The sequence below is a fragment of the Triturus cristatus genome, chromosome 3_2, assembly GCF_964204655.1.
Source record: "Triturus cristatus chromosome 3_2, aTriCri1.1, whole genome shotgun sequence".
In the NCBI taxonomy this organism is placed as follows: domain Eukaryota; kingdom Metazoa; phylum Chordata; class Amphibia; order Caudata; family Salamandridae; genus Triturus; species Triturus cristatus.
Genome location: NC_140584.1, coordinates 596,384,371 through 596,409,476, shown reverse-complemented (window position 1 = coordinate 596,409,476; position 25,106 = coordinate 596,384,371). Strand labels below are relative to the sequence as shown.

The following is a 25,106-nucleotide window of genomic DNA, read 5'->3' as shown; positions in this document are numbered from 1 at the left end:
ACACACACAACCATAACCTCACACAAAACCAAAACCACAAACACAACCACCAACACAACCACACACACAACCACACACACAACCACACACACAACCCCACACACACAACCCCACACACACACACAATCAGAACCACATTTCGTTGGCGCTTTCATGAGGACATGATGAGGAAGCTGGAAACTTTTGGCACATTCCCTTTAAAAGCACAGCATGCTGGCGACTGGTTAATCAATTAGATCTATGTAGCGCTTTAGATCTCAAAGCACTATGGTGGGTGCAGCAGTTACAACTCATGAAATATGGGGTGCAACTCACAAGGAGGGGGCAGGATTGAGTGCACATTGGCTGCAATCGAACTCATAAGATGATGGGCTGTGTGTATCCATTATCAGCACACAGTCTTCGCTAAGTGATCTTGTTTGTTTTGTTGTTGTGTTAATGCTTTGCATTTGACTTACAACGTGCTTTCTCTTTCCACAAACTGGATGTTTGTGTTCCTTTATTTTGAGAGGATTTTAGTATTACTGTCACACACACAACCACAACCACACACACAACCACACACACAACCACAACCACACACACAACCACAACCACACACACACACAACCACAACCACACACACAACCACACACACAACCACACACACACAACCACACACATACACACAACCACACACACAACCGCATCCACAAACACACACACACAACAACCACACAACCACACACACACAACCACACATACAACCCCTACACACAACCACACACACACACAACCACAACCGCATGCACAACCACACACACACAACCACACACACAACCACACACAACCACACAACCACACATACAACCACACCCACAACCACACACACAACCACACATACACACAACCACACAACCACAACCACACAACCACAACCACACAACCACAACCACACACAACCACACACAACCACACACACAAACACACAACCACACACACAACCACACACACAACCACAACTACACACACAACCATAACCACACACATACCCACAACCAAACACACACAACCACACACACACACACACACACACACCCACACTCACAACCACATCCACAACCAGACACACAACCACAACCACACACAACCACACCCATAACCACATCCACAACCAGACACACAACCACAACCACACGCAACCACACACACACAAACACAACCACACACACACAACACACACAACCACACACACAACCACACAACCACACACACAACCACACACACAGCCACAACCCCACACACAGCCACGTGCACAACCACACAACCACACCCACAACTACACACAACCACACACATACACACAACCACACACACAACCACACAAACAAACACACACAACCACTCACACGACCACACACACAACTACAGTCATACACACACAACCACAAACACACAACGTCACACACACAACCACACACACAACCACACAAACAAACACAAACAACCACTCACACAACCACACACACACACAACCACACACACACAACCACAAATACAACCACGCCCACAACCAATCCCACAACAACAAAGACACACAACCCCAACCACACCCAACCACACCCGCAACCACACACAAACACAACCACACACAAACACAACCACACACAACCACAACCACACAACCACAGCCACACAACCACAACCACACACACACAATGACACACACACAACCACACACAACCACAACCACACACACAACACACACACAACCACACACAAAACCGCACACAACCACACACACACAACCACAACCACACACACATCCACACACAACCACACAACCACACACACACAACCACACACAACCACAACCACACACACAACCAACCACACACAACACACAACCACATACACAACCACACACAACCACACACACAACCACACACACCCACACAACCACAACCACTCATATACACAACCACCCACAACCACACCCACAACCACACCCACAACCACAACCACACCCACAACCACACACACAACTACAACCACACACATAACCACAACCACACACACACACACAACCAAAACCACACACACAACCATAACCTCACACAAAACCACAACCACAAACACAACCACCAACACAACCACACACACAACCATACACACAACCACACACACAACCCCACACACACAACCCCCCCACACACACAATCACAACCACACACACAATCACACACACAACCACAACCACACACACAACCACACCCAGCCACATATCCACACACACACAACCACACACACACAACCACACACACAACCACAAGCACACACACAACCACACAACCACAATGACACAACACCACACACACAACCACACACACACAACCACAACCACACCCACACACACACACAACCACAACCACACATAACCACACACAAACTCACACACAAAACCACACACACAACCACACACAACCACACACACAACCACACAAAAACACACACAAGCACACACACACAAACACACACACACAGACAACCACACATACACACACATAACCACACACACACACAACCACACACAACCACACACACAACCACACACACAACCACACACAACCACACACATAACCACACACACAACCACACACAACCACACACACACACACAACCACACACACAACCACAGACAACCCCAACCACACACAACCACCCACACAATCACACACACAACCACACATACAACCACACACACAACCACACACACACACAGCCACCCACACACCCACACATACAACCACACACAACCCCACACACACAACCACACACACAACCACACATACACAACCACACACACATACATCCACACACACACACAACCACACACACACAACCACACACACAACCACCCACACAACCACCCACACAACCACACACACACAACACACACACACAACCACACACACAACCACACACACAACCACACAACCACACACACAACCACACAACCACCCCCACACACACACCCACACACACAACCACACACACAACCACAACACACACAACCACACAAACAACCACGACCACACACAACCACACCCACAAACACACACAAACACACACACAGCCGCAACCACACACACACAACCACACACACACAACCACATACACAACCACATCCACAACCACACCCATAACCACACCCAACCACAACCACACACAACCACACACACAACCACACACAAACAACCACACACAACCACACACACAATCCCTACACACAACAACACACACAACCACACACACAATCACAACCACACACACAATCACACACACAACCACAACCACACACACAACCACATGCACAACCACATACACAACCACACACATAACCATACACAACCACACAACCAACCACACACACAACCACACACACAACCACAAACACAACCACACACAAACACACACACACAACCACACACAACCACACACACACAACCACACACAACCAAACACACAAACACACACACAACCACACATGCAACCACACCCATAACCACACCCAACCACACCCACAACCACACACACACACAAACACAACCACACAAACACACACAACCACACAAAACTACAACCACACACACAACTCCACAAACAAACACAACCACACACACAACCACACACACAACCACACACAAACGACCACACACAACCACACACACAATCCCTACACACAACAACACACACAACCACACACACAATCACAACCACACACACACACACACACAACCACAACCACACACACAATCACACTCACAACCACAACCACACACACAACCACACGCACAACCGCACACACAGCCACACACACAACCACACAACCACACACAACCACACACAACCACAACCACACATACAACCACACACACACAACCACACACACAACCACACACAAAAACACACACAAAAACACACACACACACACACACAACCACACACACACACAACCACACACACAACACCACACACAAACAAAACCACAAACACACAACCACACACACAACCACAACCACACACACACAACCACACACACAACCACACACACAACCACAACCACACACATAACACACACACACAACCACACACACAACCACACACAACCAGTCACTCACAACCACACACAACCACACACACAACACACAACCACACACACAACCACACACAACCACCACACAACCACACACACAACCACACACACACACAACCACACACACACAGCCACCCACACAACCACACCCACACAACCACACACAACCACACCCATAACTACAGCCACAACCACACTCACAACCACACACACAACCACACACACAACCACATACACAACCACAACCACACAACCACACATACCCAACCACACACACACAACCACAATCACACACACCCAACCACACACACACAAACACACACCCACCCACACACACAAACACACCCACACAACCACACCCACAAAAATACACACCCACACACACAACCACACACACACAAACACAACCACACACACACACAACCACACACAACCACAACCAAACACAACCACAACCACATGCACAACCACAACCACACACAACCACACACACAACCACACACATACACACAACCACAACCACACACAACCACAACCACACACAACCACACACACACAACCACGCACACAACCACACACAACCACACACAACCACACACACAACCACACACACAACCACACACAACCACACACACACACACAATCACACACACAACCACACACACAACCACAACCACACACACACACAACCACACACACAACCACACACACAACCACAACCACACACATAACCACACACAACCAGTCACTCACAACCACACACAACCACACACACAACACACAACCACACACACAACCACACACAACCACACACACAACCACACACATACACAACCACACACACAGCCATCCACACAACCACACCCACATAACCACACACAACCACACCCACAACTACAGCCACAACCACACACACAACCACACACACAACCACACACACAACCACAACCACAACCACACAACCACACACACCCAACCACACACAACCACAATCAAACACAACCACAACCACATGCACAACCACAACCACACACACACAACCACACACATACACACAACCGCACACACAACCACAACCACACACACAACCACACACACACAACCACACACTCAACCACACACACACACACAACCACACACACAACCACACACACAACCACACACACAACCACACACAACCACACACACACACAAACACACCCACACACACAATCACACACACACACAAACACACACACACACAAACACACACACACACACACAATCACACACACAACCACACATGCACACACACACAACCACACACACACAACCACACACACAACCACACACACAGCCACAACCACACACACAACCACACACACAACCATACACACAAGCACACACATAACCACACACACAACCACACACACAACCACACACACAACCACACACACACACAACCACAACCACACACAAAACCACACACACAACCACACACAACCACAACCACACACAAAACCACACACAAAACCACACACACAATCACACACACAAACACAACCACAAACACAACCACACACACACACAACCACACACACAACCACACACATACAACCACACACACACACACACAACCACAAACACAACCACACACACAACCACACACAAAACCACAACCACACATACAACCACAAACAACCACAACCACACATACAACCACACACACAACCAAACACACAACCACACACACAACCACACACACACAACCACACACACACAACCACACACACAACCACACACACAACCACAACCACACACATAACACACACACACAACCACACACACAACCACACACAACCAGTCACTCACAACCACACACAACCACACACACAACACACAACCACACACACAACCACACACAACCACACACACAACCACACACACAACCACACACACACACAACCACACACACAGCCACCCACACAACCACACCCACACACACAACCACACACAACCACACCCACAACTACAGCCACAACCACACTCACAACCACACACACAACCACACACACAACCACATACACAACCACAACCACACAACCACACATACCCAACCACACACACACAACCACAATCACACACACCCAACCACACACACACAAACACCCACCCACCCACACACACAACCACACCCACACAACCACACCCACAAAAATACACACCCACACACACAACCACACACACACACAAACACAACCACACACACACACAACCACACACAACCACAACCAAACACAACCACAACCACATGCACAACCACAACCACACACAACCACACACATACACACAACCACACACACAACCACAACCACACACAACCACACACACACAACCACGCACACAACCACACACAACCACACACAACCACACACACAACCACACACACAACCACACCCAACCACACACACACACACACAATCACACACACAACCACACACACAACCACACACACACACAACCACACACACAACCACACACACAACCACAACCACACACATAACCACACACAACCAGTCACTCACAACCACACACAACCACACACACAACACACAACCACACACACAACCACACACAACCACACACACAACCACACACATACACAACCACACACACAGCCATCCACACAACCACACCCACATAACCACACACAACCACACCCACAACTACAGCCACAACCACACACACAACCACACACACAACCACACACACAACCACAACCACACAACCACACACACCCAACCACACACAACCACAATCAAACACAACCACAACCACATGCACAACCACAACCACACACACACAACCACACACATACACACAACCACACACACAACCACAACCACACACACAACCTCACACACACAACCACACACTCAACCACACACACACACACACAACCACACACACAACCACACACACAACCACACACACAACCACACACACACACAAACACACACACACACAATCACACACACACACACACACAACCACACACTCAACCACACACACACACACACAACCACACACACAACCACACACACAACCACACACAACCACACACACACACAAACACACGCACACACACAATCACACACACACACACACAAACACACACACACACAATCACACACACAATCACACACACAACCACACATGCACACACACACAACCACACACACACAACCACACACACAACCACACACACAGCCAAAACCACACACACAACCACACACACAACCACACACACAACCATACACACAAGCACACACATAACCACACACACAACCACACACACAACCACACACACACATAACCACAACCACACACAAAACCACACACACAACCACACACAACCACAACCACACACAAAACCACACACAAAACCACACACACAATCACACACACAAACACAACCACAACCACACACACACAACCACACACACAACCACACACATACAACCACACACACACACACACAACCACAAACACAAACACAACCACACACACAACCACACACAAAACCACAACCACACATACAACCACACACAACCACAACCACACATACAACCACACACACAACCAAACACACAACCACACACACAACCACACACACACAACCACACACACAAAACCACACACACACAACCACACACACACACAACCACACACACACAACCACACACAACCACTCACACAAACAACCACCCACACAACCACACACACACACAACCACACACACACAACCACACACCCAACCACACACAACCACACATCCACACACAACCACACACGCACAACCATACACACAACCACACCCAACCACACTTCCACATACACACCCACAACCACACACACACAACCTTACACACAACCACACATACAACCTCACACACAAACACACACACAACCATACACAACCACAACTACACACACAGCCACACACACACACAACCACACACACAACCACACAACCACACACACAACCACATCCACACATCCACACACACAACCACACACAACCCCCCACACACACAACCACACACACAACCACACACACACACAACCATACACACAACCACACACACAACCATACACACACAACAACACACACACAACCACACATACAACCACACACACAACCACACATACAACCATACACACACAACCACACACACACCACACACAACCACACACACACAACCACACACACATCCACACACACACACACACAACCACACATACACACAACCACACACACACAACCACACACACAACCACCCACACAACCAACCACACAACCACTCACACAAGCACACAACCACACACACAACCACACACACACACACAACCACACACACTCAACCACACACACAACCACACACACAACTGCACACACACCACACACACAACCACACACACACAACCACACACACAACCACACACACAACCACACCCAACCACACATCCACACACACACACCCACAACCGCACACACACAACCACACACAACCACACACACAACCACACCAAGCATTGGCATAGCCACTAGGTCTCACCTTTGGGACCTTATAAGTGTTTAGCCACACAACAGTTGATGTGGTTGCACCAAGGATATTGTGCTGCATAACTAAATACTTAGAAGGTCCCAAAAGTGAGACCTATTGGCTATGTCAATGCTTGTTTCTTTTGGGTACATTTCTGGTCCAGGTTTCCACCACCAGTTTATTGAAGTTTCGGACAATTACCTGCCCACTAATAGAATTGACTTTGTGTGGGAAGGAACAACAGAACACGGCGGATGTGCTTTTTCGAGTCTATTACTTCAGTAATTGGACACTGATTTAGCCTTGAAAAAGTCCTGTGGTCAAAACACGTGTTGGCTGTTTCTGTGGTAAAACTTATGCATACCATGTACAGGATTGGGTGGCGAACAAACAGAAGAAATTGAAATAACTTGCTGTTATAGTTGACTCTCTTATCAATGATTTCTGATTAACATAAGAGTGTTTGCTTTGGTATCAGGTTGCCAAGTGTGTATCTTCCTGAAGGGGTGGAGGCTGGGATGCCAGGTTTGAGGCCAGCGTTCTAGTCTGTGTGCATCACTGAAGCTTTGTTTAGATTCTCCTGTGGGTAATAAAAAGAGCTTTGAAAGAGAAACATCTGACCAAGTATTTTGAGAGCAGGAGTAACGTGGTCTCCGAGGTAGAGGTGCTGCTGCTTTTTTGTTGTCTTATGAATAGTAGAATAGTGCATCAAGTTTCTACCTCTAAGTATCTGGGTTTCAAATAAGCTGTTTCAGGTGGTTTATTAGCATTTAATGGCCCATGGTTTATTGGCAATGGTTTATGCCAGATCCCTCTAGGATTTGAAGTTTGAGGATAATCTGGATCTTATCCACAGAGCTGTAATTGTTTAGTTTAAAGAACCTAATGAGGCATGTTAATGGTCTGAGATAATCGTTAAAGAGGAGTTCCAAGACAATTGAGTCTTGCGGTATTCCTAAGAGAATGGGGAATAAATTCATTGAGTATGGTGGGCACGAGATGATGATTTTTCTGTCAGAAAGGTAGGAGGATATTTAGTCTAAAATTATTACTTGCATGTTAAGATCTCATAGCCTTTTAGTAGGCTGGGACGGCACACTAAATCAAAGGTGGCAGATGGGCCCAGAGGCAGTATGTGGCAAATCCATTCGCAATCAGTTGTGATTTTCTGGTGGATATGGGAGTGTATTGTGATCCACTACCAGAATGGAAGTCAATGTGACAATTAGAGAGAGAGGAAGACATACATTTAAATCTAATCAGCTCTTTCTTTCAGTTTGCACAGGAGTGCACTATTAGAGTTTAATCAGTAGCTGGCTAAATCAACATGGCGCATGGGTGCCTGTGCTGGCGCTAGGCAGCTTTTTTATCGCTAGCAAAAACTGCTGGGGGTGCCATATTTTTGTAAATAAGGCGCATCCTCTGCATTTTGAAAATGTCATAGCACGGCGTTGCCAAATTTGGCGTAACACCGTGCTCCAGCATTTTCTTGTAAATATCCCCTTATGTATTATGCCTTGTGAACTGAGGTATGAGGTTACTGAATGACTTATGTCTGAGACAGTGTTCTAGGATATCGGTCATCATGACAAGAATGTCTGCAAGCATATCACAAAGTAATTGGGGTAGAGTGAACCTGATAACTGTGGAGGCTAGGTTGTAGAATTTGACTTCTTCACTTCAGTTTTGCTTTCCTTATGCATTGTTCTACATTTGTAATGAGCAGCAGTATCTTTGGTCTGGTTTTCAGGAAATAAGGAAGTCTTCAGTTGCGTCTCTTGAAGCCATTGGATAGCCTTCTCTTTTGTAATGCATTTGCGATGCCAAGGATGCAGTGAGGTGAGAGTTGATTGTGATGAAGTTGAATCAGTCTGTAGAAGGTATTCTTGTTGTAGATATTGGAAAAGCGGCATTGGTGGCCAAGTTGATTTAGAAAGAGATGAGTTGGTGGTTTCTCCCGATGATAGGAAGATTTACTGCCCAGTCACTCCATTTTGGTGTTGAAACAATTGTGTCAAGAGTTTTCCAGCACGATGTGTAGTTCTGAAGACCCACTGAAGATGGTGAGTCTTTTGTCTGGCATGTAGAATCTAGTTTGAGTTTTGGTTGGACATTCCAGATGCTAAGTTTTCTCATGATATAGAGTCTTTTATTATCATCACATACAGGAATGGCACTCATTAATGTGGAGTTGTTTGGTAGGGGGTGTTTGGACAAAATATTGAGTCCAAAATATTGTGTGGACAAAATATTGTGTCAAGAATATTGAGAACAATAATATTGTGAAGGTCATTTTCTATGGATATGCAAAGATTTACTATACTCAATTCCACATACATGCACCTTGACAATATACATCTCAAAGGTATGTAGATTTGGAGGTAAGAATAGTAAATCTATACTTGCCTATTTGCGCTAACATTCTCAATATTTTGATCCTTGATATTGTTGACACAATATTTGTCCACATGATAATTTTGTCCTCAATATTCTATCCTTGATCTTTGGTAGGGCCTCTATATCAGTTGGAATAATTAAGAGTAGGCAGGGGAGATGAGAAGCAGATGAGGAGAGATCAGTATTCAGTAATAGCAACCTTTTGGAAACCATACAAAAAGGCGTTTGGAACAACGAAGAATCTTAGGGCCAGATGAACGACCATTCAGTTTTGCGAATCGCAAATTGCGTTGAATTTGAACTCGCAATTTGCGACTTGCAAAAGTGAATGTACAACAGTGTCTCAGACACTGTTTGCGATTCTCAATGGGGGTCGCAAATTGCATGCCTCATTAATATTCATGAGGCAAGCACAATTTGTGACCCCAGTGTGAATGGCTAGCACTCCTAGGGATGGTGGCCTGCTGTGGTCAGCAGCCACCATGTCTGTGACTGTTTTTTTAATAAAGCAGTTTTTTTAATGCAGCCCGTTTTTCTTAAAGGATGACGGGATGCATTTAAAAAAGAAACATTTTACTTTTCAGTTTCATTTTTTAAGGGCAGGCAGTGGTCCCTGGGACCACTGCCTGCTCTTAAAAAATATTTCGCACCCATTCACAAAGGGAAAGGGGTCCCCTGGGGACCCCTTCCTGTTCACGAGTGGCTTATCACCTACTTGAAGTAGGTGGAAAACTGCAAGTATTTTGGGACCGCAAATGCAAATCATACATTGCTGTTAGACTCGCTATTAGGAAGGGATGCCCTTGGTACCCCTTCCTAAAATCGAGTCACAATAGGTTACCGACTCGCAAAATATGGTTTGTGCATGGGGCAGAACAATTTTGATGTCGCAAACTGGCCGAATTCCCATTTGGTACAGCAAGAAACGGTCGTACATCTGCCCCTAAGTGCCATACTAATGGTAAAATGCAGTATACAAATACCGATAACAACACTTCATGCTGATTGAATGCAAGAAGGTTATAGACTTAGATATTATACCTTGGATTTTGCTCTGAAGTTCAATAGTGCGTCAGCCCACTGACAAACTTCACAGCGAAACCCTGCTGCATTTACGCCTTATTACATGTCTTTAAATATTTAATTGAATATGCTTTAGAAAGATGCACCTCTTAGATACACAACCAGCTTCAAGACTATTTAATTGACCAATTCGGTGTCTAGAGTTTACCTAAAGACCACAGTAAAATTGAGAAGACCAATTGTTTCTCGTCACCTTAAATGTATTAATATTGCTTACCTGAATCATTCCTCATTATCCTTGATGATTCTTGATGATTATTGACATTGAAACCTTTGAGTGGAACTGCTTAGAATGTGTTTGTTCAACAAAGAGCCCTTAAAAAAGTGACAGTGTCTTGTGGATAGAGCAGGGCTTCCTCAGGATATTGGTATCTCAGAATGGCTGTTCAACAGTGTTTTACATTTAGCCTCGAAAGGCATTTGCCAAGAAGAGCCCCTTGGACGCAGAAACTGCCAACCTGTGACATAGGGCATCAAGGCAGACCTCTCAAGATCCTTCCAGTAGTAGTTACATTTATCTGAGGAAACAGCAGGAGGGAAAGTGGAAGGGAGAGATGGCTTCTTTGAGAACATAGGCCTGCATGGTAAGAGATGTCTTATGTTCAGCAATGGCTTATAAGAGAGAAGGCTACTTAGCAGGAGGGGCGGTGCTTAAAATCAATAGTACTATGGAAGGTATTTTCTGTCTCTGGAGTAATTGCTTTCTGCTCAGATGAGACAATATTGTTGTCTTAAAGGAGGTTAGGATTAGGTTTGGAGGGCCTATTGATTGTGTCACATTTCCTGCACACCACAATAAAGTAGACACTAGTTTATCTGCAACTCAGTCTTTTTCTCACACTATGATTACTCCAAAATGTTTTGCGGTTGTTCTAATTTAGCACCATCATTCTTATTCAAAGATAGTCTTATGCATCCAAATTTCTTTTTGGGATTACATCATCATTCTGCTACTAAGCTTCCATCCCACAAAGTCTATTTTTATATGAATTTGCTTCAGACAAGAATTCGATAAAAATGTGCAAACATTTTTAAGCACTGTTGCAAATTGGTTTTGTGAATGGTATTAACTATTGAATAATCCTATGTGTGTTCGGGGTGTATTGCAGGTTTGGATATCAGCCCTGAGCTGCCATAGCATGTACTCTCTAAAATGCCAGCAGTAGCTGAAGTGGCATCACAGGTTGATCCCTTTACCCATGCTTTGCTCCATAACAGATACTTATTTGCTACCCATTGGCTAGGTAGAGGGGCTGGAATGGAATGTGTCTTTTAAAGCTCTGTTTATTTTCTGATCTTTCCACTGAGACTAGGGGTACCAAGTGCAGTGTAATGAGTACTGACCGGAAAATTAGGTCAACATTTCTTACCCATGGTAATTCCAGATTGACACCGATGTTTGATGTGGGGATGTCATGTATAATAACACTTGTGTGATCAGTTTCTATGTTTAATGCAAGTTATTAGAGCAAATCTTATCAAACATGGGCTGTATTTCATGCTAAATGACTACCCAAGCATTTCAAAACCCAAAAGTATTTGGTGGGAGTTGTCACACAAAGTACTAAAGAGCTGTAACATGAGGCAGCCTTCACCACCAACAGCAAAAAAGGAGTTTACTATACTAAAAAACACATTCAGCAAATAGTAGAAAAGTATTGTGTGCAGGTAAATGAAGCATGAACAGAAAGATGCGTAAAGAAATGTGCTCAAAGTGCATTATTTGCTTCCAAATTTCCAAATCTTCCTTAGGGAAAAGGATGCTCAAATATTGTGTGACAGGATTTTTTTAAAGACCAGTTAGGTTGACACAATCGGCCCAGTGTGTTTGGATTGTAAAATTTGCCACAGAATGTTATGTAAAATACAATCTGGAGTTACACCTTGCACCAGGATTACAGGCCTGATGTGCATTAAAATATAACTGTGCTAAAATATTCCTGGAGGGACAGCCCAAAAATCATATCATGCCGTGATCAAATTACTGAACCAATGTGCTTTAAAATGCACTATTAGCATTATATGCTCGCTCAGCAAGACTCTGTGTTTTATGTGCTGCTTCATAACAGCATAGGGAGCCCTTAACAAGTAAATTCGATTCAGCTCTTATGATGTCTCTTTTCTCCACTAATCGACTTGTTAGCCCACTCCCCCGAAGTTTGAGCCTAGTTGTGCTATTTATAAGCAAAGCAACTGTAAGAGCTTTCCCGACCACAAGCAATTGGTTTTACAGATTGCAGGGAGTGTCATTTCACATGGAGTGTTTTCCTGGCATGTGCAATGCCACGGTAGGTGGTGGGCCCAGATTTCCGCTGAAGGGGTTAAGGGTGTGTTGACATGTGGAACAGCATGATTGCATCATCACTTGCATCATGCAGGTGGGGTGTTCGACTGAAAACCTGAAGTTGTACTTATGAAAAAAGAGATGAAATACACCACACAGGTATAGATTAAGAATAAAGATTAAAGTATCAGAGGAAGTTGATGTTGTTGCTGATGATTTTGGATGTGACAGTTGGGATGTTCATAGAAAAGATGTATGAGTCAGTGGCGGCTGGTGACATTTGAAAGTGGTGCAGCGTAAAATTTGTGGTGGTGTGCACCATGGCAATCAAACGTAGCGACCGAACAATGTAAGGAGGGTTGGGGGGTTCTCCCCGGAGAGATTTTTAATAAAGAGTGGACAAATGGTGCATTTTCAAGCAAATTTGAGAAAGCAAGGTTAAGAAGGCAATTGTGAGAGTGCAGTTATTACATTAATAAAGAGATGTCATATAATAACATAGGTATCTGCTTATTCAGTATAACCAGAGAGCTTCATAACAGACTTTGAGAAAACAATGCTGAGTACCTCATAGATTTTTTATTTAACAAACAACTAAATAGGTGAAACTAGCTTCAATATCCGAGTTTACTCCTCTCTCTTGACATTCAAGGATAGTTAGGACTGTGTTACCCACCTTATCTTCCATGCTGTATGTTATTTATCCCTGGTTTTGCTTCCTTACTGCCTGCCTACTATGTAATGCAATTTCCGTCTGTTTTTCTTTACAGTATGTATGTAAAGCGCTCTGATACCCATGGGTCAAGCTAGCGCTATATAAAACTTTTAAAATAAATAAAATAAAATAGCAGCATTTTGAGCCCAAGGCAATTGTAATGCGCAGAGGGTTAATATGCCTGCTGCAAAGAATGTGTACCATGCAGATCACAAAGTGAATATAAAGTAGATAGTTCAATGGGTTAGTTACTGCTTTTGTCAGAGAGACCCTTTTGTTACTTGCAGTTTAAAAGTTACAGGCCTAACATAGCTACCATGATATTGTCAGAATCACTATATTAATCCTGAGCTGTTGTTCTTCATGTGTTTTGCTTGCCCTTTTTCTACAGAGTGATGTCATCCTTGAGGTGTGATATTTTCACACAGCACACATGTGCTGTGGAAAAATACCACACAGCACATATTGAAACTGCAGTGATGCCGGTGTTGGGACTATACTGCATTAATGTGCCCCCCCAACACTAGTTGCTTAACTGGTCTGCAAACATGGTCAAACATTTCTTTACTTACAGCATAATCCACACATTGTTACCTCTAACTGAACTCTGGTGAAACAGCGAGTTCATCCGAGTGCATAGTCCAGTGAACTCGAGCTGATACATATTTAATATTTCAGGTACGACGCATGCAGCCTATTTGGCTGAGCATAATTTTTGCACAAGAGAGAAGGGCTCTCCTGAGGGGCAGTGTCGGAGTGTGGTACTGGGGGTATCTGGGAAGAAGGGTTTTCTGGAGAAGGAGGAGGGAAGAGCATCAACAAACAATGTCGCCCCGCGCGCCATTAGCGCTAAAGCTGGCACTCTGTCCACGACCTATCGCCTTTACTTCCTTTTCTGTATCCAGGGCGGACATTTGGTAGCATATACCTGCCTGCATCAGACAGGATCCTGGCGTCCGGGATCCTGTCTCGTGCAGGCATGTATATGCTACCAATGTCCGCGCTGGAAATATAAGTAAGTAAAGGTGACAGGTCGTGAAACTCAAAGGCGCCTTCAGGTCTGACCAACAGCCTGTCTGGGCGAACATGCCTCTGTTTTGGTGGGATCTCATCTCCCAGCAGGGAGCAGCACTGGAGGCCAGCAGTGCTTGAGGCGTTCTCGGACGAGCGATACTTTGATGTGTGTAGTGCACTTCACACTTTGGCACAGAGTCATGCTGTGCAGACAGTCACGCCAACCAAGTCCATCCTGCCACAGAGGGATTATAGTGATTAAAGTGGCGGTAATTAGTTGTGTGTGCAAACATTATTTTAGCCCAAATCCAAGGCAAGATTTTTCTTACATTACATAACACTGAAAGCAAGAAAAATGCGGCCGTTTTTGGCCAAAAAGTGGCGATAGTTTTATCGCGTTATCAGCAAACACAAGCTATCGCGTGTTTTGCTGACTTAGCGCCTGTTTCCAGCACGCCTAACTTTGCATCGCTAATGAGATGCAAAGTAGGCGTGGCGATGAAACCAACCAGGGAAAATATCGTGAAGGCAGCTTCGCGATATTAACAAGGAAGGGTAGAGATTTTTAAAATCGCGTTAAGTATGCCTTAACGCAGGAATTTAACGTCTGTTAAATTCCTGACTAAGGCATACTTAATATGGGGGGTGTATTCTGTGGCTAAGACCACAGGCCCTATCTTCTAGGATATTGCCGTTTTCCACCATGGGAAACGGCGATATCCACACTATCTCTGGAAATGTTATCGCCTCGGCGATGCGCGTTGTTGATAACGCACTAACCGGGCGATAAATTCCAGAGATAGCCGTTGATAAGTATGCAAGCGCTAAGCGCGCTTTGCTATATTTATCGCCGGCCCTTGTTAGTATGCAAGGTAGTGACTTATTTTAGAACAAGTTGCAAAGGAAAGAATATACGCGGTAAATACTAAAAAGCAAAGTTAGCAGATTAGATATACATAAACTAGTAAAAGAACCACTAAAATGGAAATGCGAGTATCTTTGACTGCATATTAGAAATATTTTACTCAAATGCTGACAACGAGTTTGTGAAGAGTACAAATTAATATTTGGGGTAAATCATAGTAACGGTAACAAAGCAAAGTTGCATTTGTTTTTCTTTCACTAACTAATGGAACGTGCATACACACATTTTGTACAGTACAGCCTTGGCGTTCACAGTTACACTTCCCTAAAAATAGAATATAGGTCATCTCATTCATTCATTTCCTTATTCAAAGTCCTGACCCTTAGAACCCACTCCCAGCTAGGGTGAACAGCAACAATTTCGGTTCCCAAAACACACAATACCACGTCAACAAGGTCAGAAAAACTAGGCCCAAAACGCCCCTTCCCCTGCTTCAATTTTATGCAAGTACTGCCTTGCAAAAAAAACTGGAACTACCCAGCTAATCGAAGCCCAAAAATAAATGTGCAGACTAGTCTAGTGCAAAAAAAACGGTAAACCGCTTTACTGCTCCATGAATCCCACTTCTCCCCCGGCACCCCACTAAACTTGAACGGCCTTCCTTTATTCAGTTAAATGGTGTTTAAAAAACATTTTTACACAGTAGTGGTTTGAGAACTCTACCCTGAGGCAGACTCCTCACCGCTTCCCACAAGTAATGCTGCATGCCATTTATTTTATCATCAATCTGCCTGTTTGCGCTTTCCAATTATTTATCCAACTTATATCCTGGAGAGAACTGACTGTACTGTTTTGTCAAGTTCACCTTACTAGCTTGTCAAACGCGTCCACATAACCGCTCTCGCAAAACCCTTCAGATAGCATGAAGGAAGTAATTAGTAAAAATCAACAAGACAGGCATTTAATTTAATGGGCCTCACGTTTATTACATCTTAACAAATATGCCGAAACCAGCTTACTTACATGGTGGAGGCTGCGTGTGTAGTGTAGTTCCCACTGTTGCACAGAGTCATGCTGTGCAGACTGTCACTGTCTTGACTGGCTCTCACCAAAATGGAAGCTCTTCATTTAGTGTGATTTCAGTGTTTACAGTGGTATTCATTTACTATTAAAATGTAGTATTCATTTAGTATGCATGAAGACTAAGTAGTATGCCCACGAGCCGAAATATGCAAATGAGGGAATACTAGTTCTACTCAACTACCCTTCAAATACATGATGAACACTTCAATTGATTGCTAAAAGAAGACTAGTAGTATTCTAGAAGAATAGTATTTGAAGCTTAGTAGTATTCTGTTAGTGTTTATTTGTAGCTCTTGTGCTATTTCAAGAGCAAACTGAAGGTTAGTCTCATTGATTGTGACCACTGTTTGAAGACTAGTGGTATTCTTTGTGAGCAATATCTGAATACTAATTGCAATGATTGTGAAGACTCAAGTAAGGGTAGCAGAATTCAAATTGAATGTTAATTGAACACAAGTCGCATTAATTCTGATTAATTTATAGCAATTTTATTCATTTGGTTGCTTGCACAAGGCTTCTTTTAAATGATGGCTTTTGGACTAAATTTTATATGTTACATATCTTGGAAGTCAATGATTCTAATACGCCTGTTACAAACTCATTAGTCATGCTATTAGGAAGCATTTTATAATTGTGGTATGTGAGAAGACCGGAGCAAGAGATCGTTGGAGAAGCACAAAGCAAAGGAGCCAACCCAGGCATACACAGGATTGTACCAGGAAACCCCTCCTCCTGCAAGTAGAGAGCCAGTTGAATTGTTGATAACCTGACTGAATTCCCACTTGGTCCATGACCAGACAGGATCACCACCGTTTGTTTTCAAGCTACCCAAAATGAACAATTGTGCAAAATTCAATTCAGATAAAAAAGTAATTGTTGTAATTCCTCCTATGTTGATTGTCCACCAGACTCCATTAATGTTAGAACTTATAAAAACAATTCACTAAACATGTTTGTGTAAGGCGTTTATGGCATTGACTTGTACATTTTTTTTAAAGGAAATGCAGTTGGACACAATTGTGTGATATGACATTTCAATGATATTTGCCTATGGAAGAGCAATGTGTTTTAGCCATGTTGTGCACTAGCTAGTGGTGTGGAGTGTTGCAGTGTGGAATTGCGAAGAGTGGAATAGTGTGTTGTAGAATGGAGTGGCAGATAGTGTCATGTATTGGAGTGACAGAGCGGAGTCGCGTTGAGTGGCGTACAGTGGAGTGGCATAGAGCAGAGTTACTAATCTGTTGCAGCATAGTGGAAGTCCTTTTGTGAAGGTTGATGGGTCATCTTTCTGTAGCCTATTGCTGTATTTGAGTTTTAAAGTAGTGCTTATGGAGTAAAACCTTTGCTAAGCCAGTGTCAACAACAATAAAAATGCCAAAATAATAAATGCAAAAATAGGTCACAAAATGTGCTGCATTCGTCTACAAAATTTGCCTTTTCTTACCACATAATTTAGTCAACTATGCCCCAGGATTTGGTCTTCTTCAGCTGCATAATTCCAGTGGCCCCTACATAGATTGACAATTTCTTGAGATAATGTAAATACAGTTGCATGTTGATTTTCAAATATTTACCAGCAGGAGCGAATAAGAAGAAAAATGTTTAGTGGTGAGTAGTGTTACTAGGATGTGTTGTGAGTGGGTGATGGTAAAGTGAGCAAGAAGCACAGTGGCTTTGAGTAGGGTCTGGCAAAACTGAGAGGGATATTGAGTGGTTTTGTTAATGACTGAAGATTAGTACTTCAACGAGCCTACAATGCAGTAGGCGTTTCTTCTTATTTTGTTTTTTAAGGGTCTGCATTTGGTAAACAGAAACTTATTTCCGAGATAGGCAGGTGAGGAGTACAAAGGGAAAGTGCCAGATAATTAGGTGTTTTGGGTTATGTGGTCAAAGTTGCTGCTACTCACTTGGTTTTAAAATATGAGTTTCACTTACCTTTTTAGCAACCATTCTTACCTTGAAATGTTCTTATTTTTCCGACCAGTAGCAGGGCAATCTGATGAATTGCTGTAATAATTGACGAGGAGATATAAGTGATTTACTAATGTAAAAAAGTATTTTATAAATAGGCACATAACATTGTGAATTCAACTTCTTAAGCATAAACTGAGACAGAATGTGTGGTTGAGTTTCACTAACCATGCACCATATTATGGCATATTGAGTGGTGAATATCATAAATATATTACACAGTCACCACAGTTTACTTCTAGTTTGGCCAGAGAAGGCATTTTTTCCTTTAATAGCCTTGGTAACGTTTCATTAAAACATTTATTTTTTAAAACAAATCACTTTGGCTTCATCATGGAAAGTTATGCAGAAATTATACCAAAATTGATCAGCAAAATGTTAGAACTTTATAGAGAAAACCTGCTTTTGGTTATTTGGTGTAAATCTGTTCAGCCATTGTTGAGAAATTAGCATCAAAATGGAGATCATGATGAGCTGGTCTCTTGTCTTCGTGGACTAATGCATCCACTGTAGGAGTCTATACATTACCTCACAGCAACGAGTTCAAATCCCAATCCATTCAGCCTTTTATCCTGAGGTTGATAAAATGAGTACCATTGTGTTGGGTAACAACAAACATCTATTAATGAGCAACAAGATACCTTTTCGCTGAAAGTGTGCATTACAAATCTACATGTTATGTTAGGGTAAACACCAGTTAAAACTTAAAAATAAATGAACCATTGGTGCCAAATAATCTGCGATTGGCCCATTTCAAAGTGAAAGGGTGGAGCCTGATTGGCTGTCCACAAAATTGAGAATGGTGGGTCAGCCATCTCAATCCTCTAGTCCTGAAGGGGGAAAGAAAACATGAAAGACCACATAGGGGTCAGGATAGGCATGCCTTGGCCTTTGGGACACCCCACTTTAATTCCCAACAGGTAAAAACAGAAAAGAAGAAGATTGGGCCGCAGGTACCCCGGTATCAGTGACTGGTACAAGGGTACCCAGCACAGTAGCCACTGTGGTACCAATAAAACATTGAAATATAAAATACAAAACCCTACGGCCAATCACCACTTTGCACATGCGAAAGACAGGCACCATCATATCATGGAAGCCAACAACAGGACAGGAATTCCTACCATTATACCCAACCCAGCATTTTACCAGAGGTAGCCAACATATCATGCGTGCTCACATATGGCCAAGAATGACCCTTTTTGTGACTTGGACAAAGTTTTCCAAAGGTTGGGTATCATGCAATGGTTACCAAGGAAAAACCATTATGTGATGGTCAGCATATCACCAGTGTTGGCAATGGGAGCAAGACTACTTCCTCAGGCACTCACAGAGCCTTAAACGTTTTTGTAGCTTACCTTTTACTGCTGTCACGACGCCAAATGGTGCTCCAGGCTGCCTTCCTTTTCCCCTCATGTAGACAGCAGCAGTTCCCTGATTAGTACTCCTGGGAGAAGTGGACGTGAAGGGTCTGAAATAGAATTGACAATACCTTGAAACTTTGAAAGACCAACCCAAACCTGCAATTCCATAAAAACTCGACTGACAATGTACATGAGAAGTACGCAAGCTATAACTCAGTATCCTGCGAAAGTCAAGAGAAATAGACTGGTGAATTATCTGCATGCCACACACTAGCGACTGTCAAGGGTTATGCATGATAACGTGAACTGAGGAAGAAATTTCAATCATAATGTCTTTCTTAGTAAGCACTGCAAAACAGGTAGGCAAACAAGGCTGAGGAAGAAAACTGTTTGGATGCTTCAGAACATTGATGCAGATGTTTATCTGTTTTAACTTATCATTTCTGTAGTGTAAACAATGCTAAATACAAGATTTAAGGTACACGTATTACACACAAGTGCAAGCAACACCATGAATAACACTGTCTGTAGGATAAAAACAAACCATATCAGCAATTACCTAATGACAATCTATACTAACTGTAGTTGTAAAGCAAAATAAAAAGTGCAAATACTTTCAAAGTGCAAAATAAAGCAATCACCAGTCCAGCAATATACAAAAATCAAGCATGTTTTGTAAAACAATCCAACTTTCTTCTTGCATCAAGGTGAAAATACTTTCAAAGTGCATGGTAAAAACAAGTCCAGCAGCTTCCCTCACAAGGACTGACCTGAACCACCTGACTGGGCCACTTGCTTATATCCTTTCAAAACATAGGCAGTATGGTTTAAAAAGACCACGGGGCATATTATCAAGGACGGCATTAAAATTATCGCCGCTTTAACTGCAGGAACTGCCACTAAAAGCGGCGATAATGGGCTTGATAATATGCCGCAGAGAATTCCAATAGAAGCCCATGTTCTGGTGTGAACATGGGCTTCTATTGGAATTCTCTGCGGCATATTATCAAGCCCATTATCGCTGCTTTAGCGGCAGTTTTCTGCCTCGGCGATCATTTTATCGCCGTCCTTGATAAAGTGCCCCCAAGGGGCATATCAGCAACAGCTGCCGATAATTATCGCTAAGCGCGCTTAGCACGAGGATAATTATCGCCGGCTATCGCTGGATTTTGTTGCGGAGATAGCGTGCTATCAGCAACTCTTATCTCCAAAGCGATAAAAATCCAAGCGATATAGCTGCAAAATGTGCGATTATCGCTGGAAATCCAGCGATAATCGCACAGCGATAGGTGATTCCTTGTTCATAGAGGAGGGTGTGCTTATGCCCACAATCCACCTACCATGGGTTTATATGGCTTAGTAAGAATAATAGCAGGCGTAAAGTAACCTGTGATAAGCGTGGTTAGCGCTACTTTTCTCGTCGCTAGGAAGGTTAGCGACGAGATTGTTGATAGGAGATAGGTCAGTTAGCGCCCTTTCCCACGTTATTATACTCGGGTACGCCCACTTTGCATATCATTGGCGTTACTATGATAGTCATTAAGGAAACCGGCGAAGAGGCATAGGAACACGCGTTAGCGTGTCCTTGCTGATGGTGCGATAAAATTATCGCCGATTTTCGCCCGAAAAACGGACGCTAAAGCGGCGATAATTTTATCGCTTCGCCTTGATGATATGCCCCCAAATTCGTAAACACACAGTACACATTTTGTTTTCAAATTCACCCATCAAGCAGGTATTTCAGTACCTCCAGGCAAGGTGCACTTTCCCACACAGGGAATGTAAAGAGAGAGGAGAAAATGAAAGTATCACTTCACTGGCAAACACTGTAAAGTGGCGCTAATGTGTTTAGGTGTAAATAAATCAATCTGACCACCTTGCAACCACTCTGTCTTGCTTTAACCCCTTCGCTGCGGCGCGAATTCCGCCGCAGCGCTGGGGGGGTGAGGGGTGAGCACGGCGCCGCCATGCTCATGACGGAACCACGCCGTCATGAGTCACGGGCGAGCTGCGCTCATGACGGCGTGGTTCCGTCACGACTCCGCCCACTCTCTATTTCGCCCGCACAGGCGGGAATTGGTGCCAAGTGGGAGGAGCGGCCGCCAACGGCCGCAGCATGACGGAACCATGCCGTCATGAGCACATGCCGCCCGTGGCTCATGACGGCGTGGTTCCGTCATGAGCACGCAAGGAGTTAATTACTTATTTATTTTTCACATTTGGAATGTTTTATTTCTCTCCACCCGGAGGCTGCTTGTGTCAGAAAAGACAACGTTTCCAACAAAATGTTTTTCTTTTTTGGATCCATTTCACAGGGGAGCAAATAAACAAAAGGAGGAAAGAGAGGGTAATACCCGTTGCTTAAAGTCTCGGTTTTCAATAACTGAGGAGCGAGACAGAAAGAGAGGGAAGACTCGGAGAGGCCGTCACCGTGGCGTGCGTGCAACAGTTTAATTTATGGGGACTTGGGGAGGCCGTGCGCGCAGGAGCACCTTTTTATTTTCGAAAACTGAAGAGGCTTGCTTGAAGGCGCATGAGCCATCTCCCTCCGCTGAAAGTGAGGGGGCCCCTGGAGCGTGGGGCCCCCCCCACACCACGGGGGCTGCGGGGGCCTGTGTTACGCCCCTGGTGCTAGTGCTTTGGACTTCCGATGTCCTACCTCTGCCAAAGCTTCCCGCGAAATGTAGCCCCAGGCGGCTCCATTGCCCTAAGCTCCAGGCATGCAGCTCCATTGTCCCCGGCGGCTGGGAAGAGTCGTGAGGCATCCTGGGAATTACGTAACCACGCAATCGCCACGTTGCCGCACTTCGAACACCGACGTTGGGGAGTAATACAGATCAAAAAGTAAAGACACAATAGAAGGACGCGGATAAATAGTTCGCGAATCAGACCCCTATCTTGAAGTGATCTTAGGAACACGAACCTAGCGCTGCAGAAATAATAAAACAATCCGTTTAATAGCTTTGAAGCTCCTGTCTTATGATGATACAATTTACTCGGCTACCTTTTCAAAATAGATGCCTTAAATTCAATAAATATAAGGTTACTCCAGGAATCCTATAATTCTTTAGGAATTGGTTATTTGTTTGTAAAACTATTTTTAACCGCTGTCATTTTAGGCGTGAATGCATTGCTCATGATATGAATACTTATGCTTCAAAATGGCCACTGCCGCTTGTCCACGAAGACAGATAAGTTGATGCTATTTTTGTTTCTCTCAGGGAAAGTTCTTAGAAGACGGGTGTTGTGCAGATTGCGTTCCAATGAACTTCGGGGAGCAAATTCCGATTGGTTTAGAAGCGTCTGATCTTGACATCGGCCCGAGAAATCTCTCATATTGGCAGATGTAATAAGAGCGTGGCATATGCTAAAACTCTGTATTGTACTGTACTGCCCCACTGGTATTTTGCTGCCTTATTTGTCCATGTGAGCTCTTTCGTGCACTGTGGGAGAAACACTTTGGTAGGAGAATTAGCTGGCACCGTGAGCTCTCGTGTAACGTGTGCAACTGGGATAGAAAAGGGCTGATTTCTAACGTATCTGCTGGCTTGTTCTGTCATCTGCACGGGGATGCATATTTAGCCCCTAGCACGGACTGTCCCCGCGCTG

The 25,106-nt window shown here is 44.0% G+C and overlaps 1 protein-coding gene across 2 annotated transcripts in view; it reads right to left on the bottom strand.

Moving 5' to 3' along the window:
- The window catches only part of LOC146857803 (uncharacterized), a 356,602-nt gene extending 332,344 nt beyond the window's left edge, over positions 1–24,258 (bottom strand). For both annotated transcript variants that reach the window (XM_085648469.1, XM_085648468.1), the window contains exons 1-3: positions 24,157–24,258; positions 21,492–21,604; positions 20,119–20,169 (exon numbers count right to left, since the gene is read on the bottom strand). In XM_085648469.1, coding sequence (XP_085504595.1) covers positions 20,119–20,169; positions 21,492–21,604; positions 24,157–24,200 — 208 coding nt within the window. In that variant the 5' untranslated portion in view covers positions 24,201–24,258. The remainder of the gene's footprint in view (positions 1–20,118; positions 20,170–21,491; positions 21,605–24,156) is intronic.
- Between the last annotated feature and the right edge of the window lie 848 nt (positions 24,259–25,106).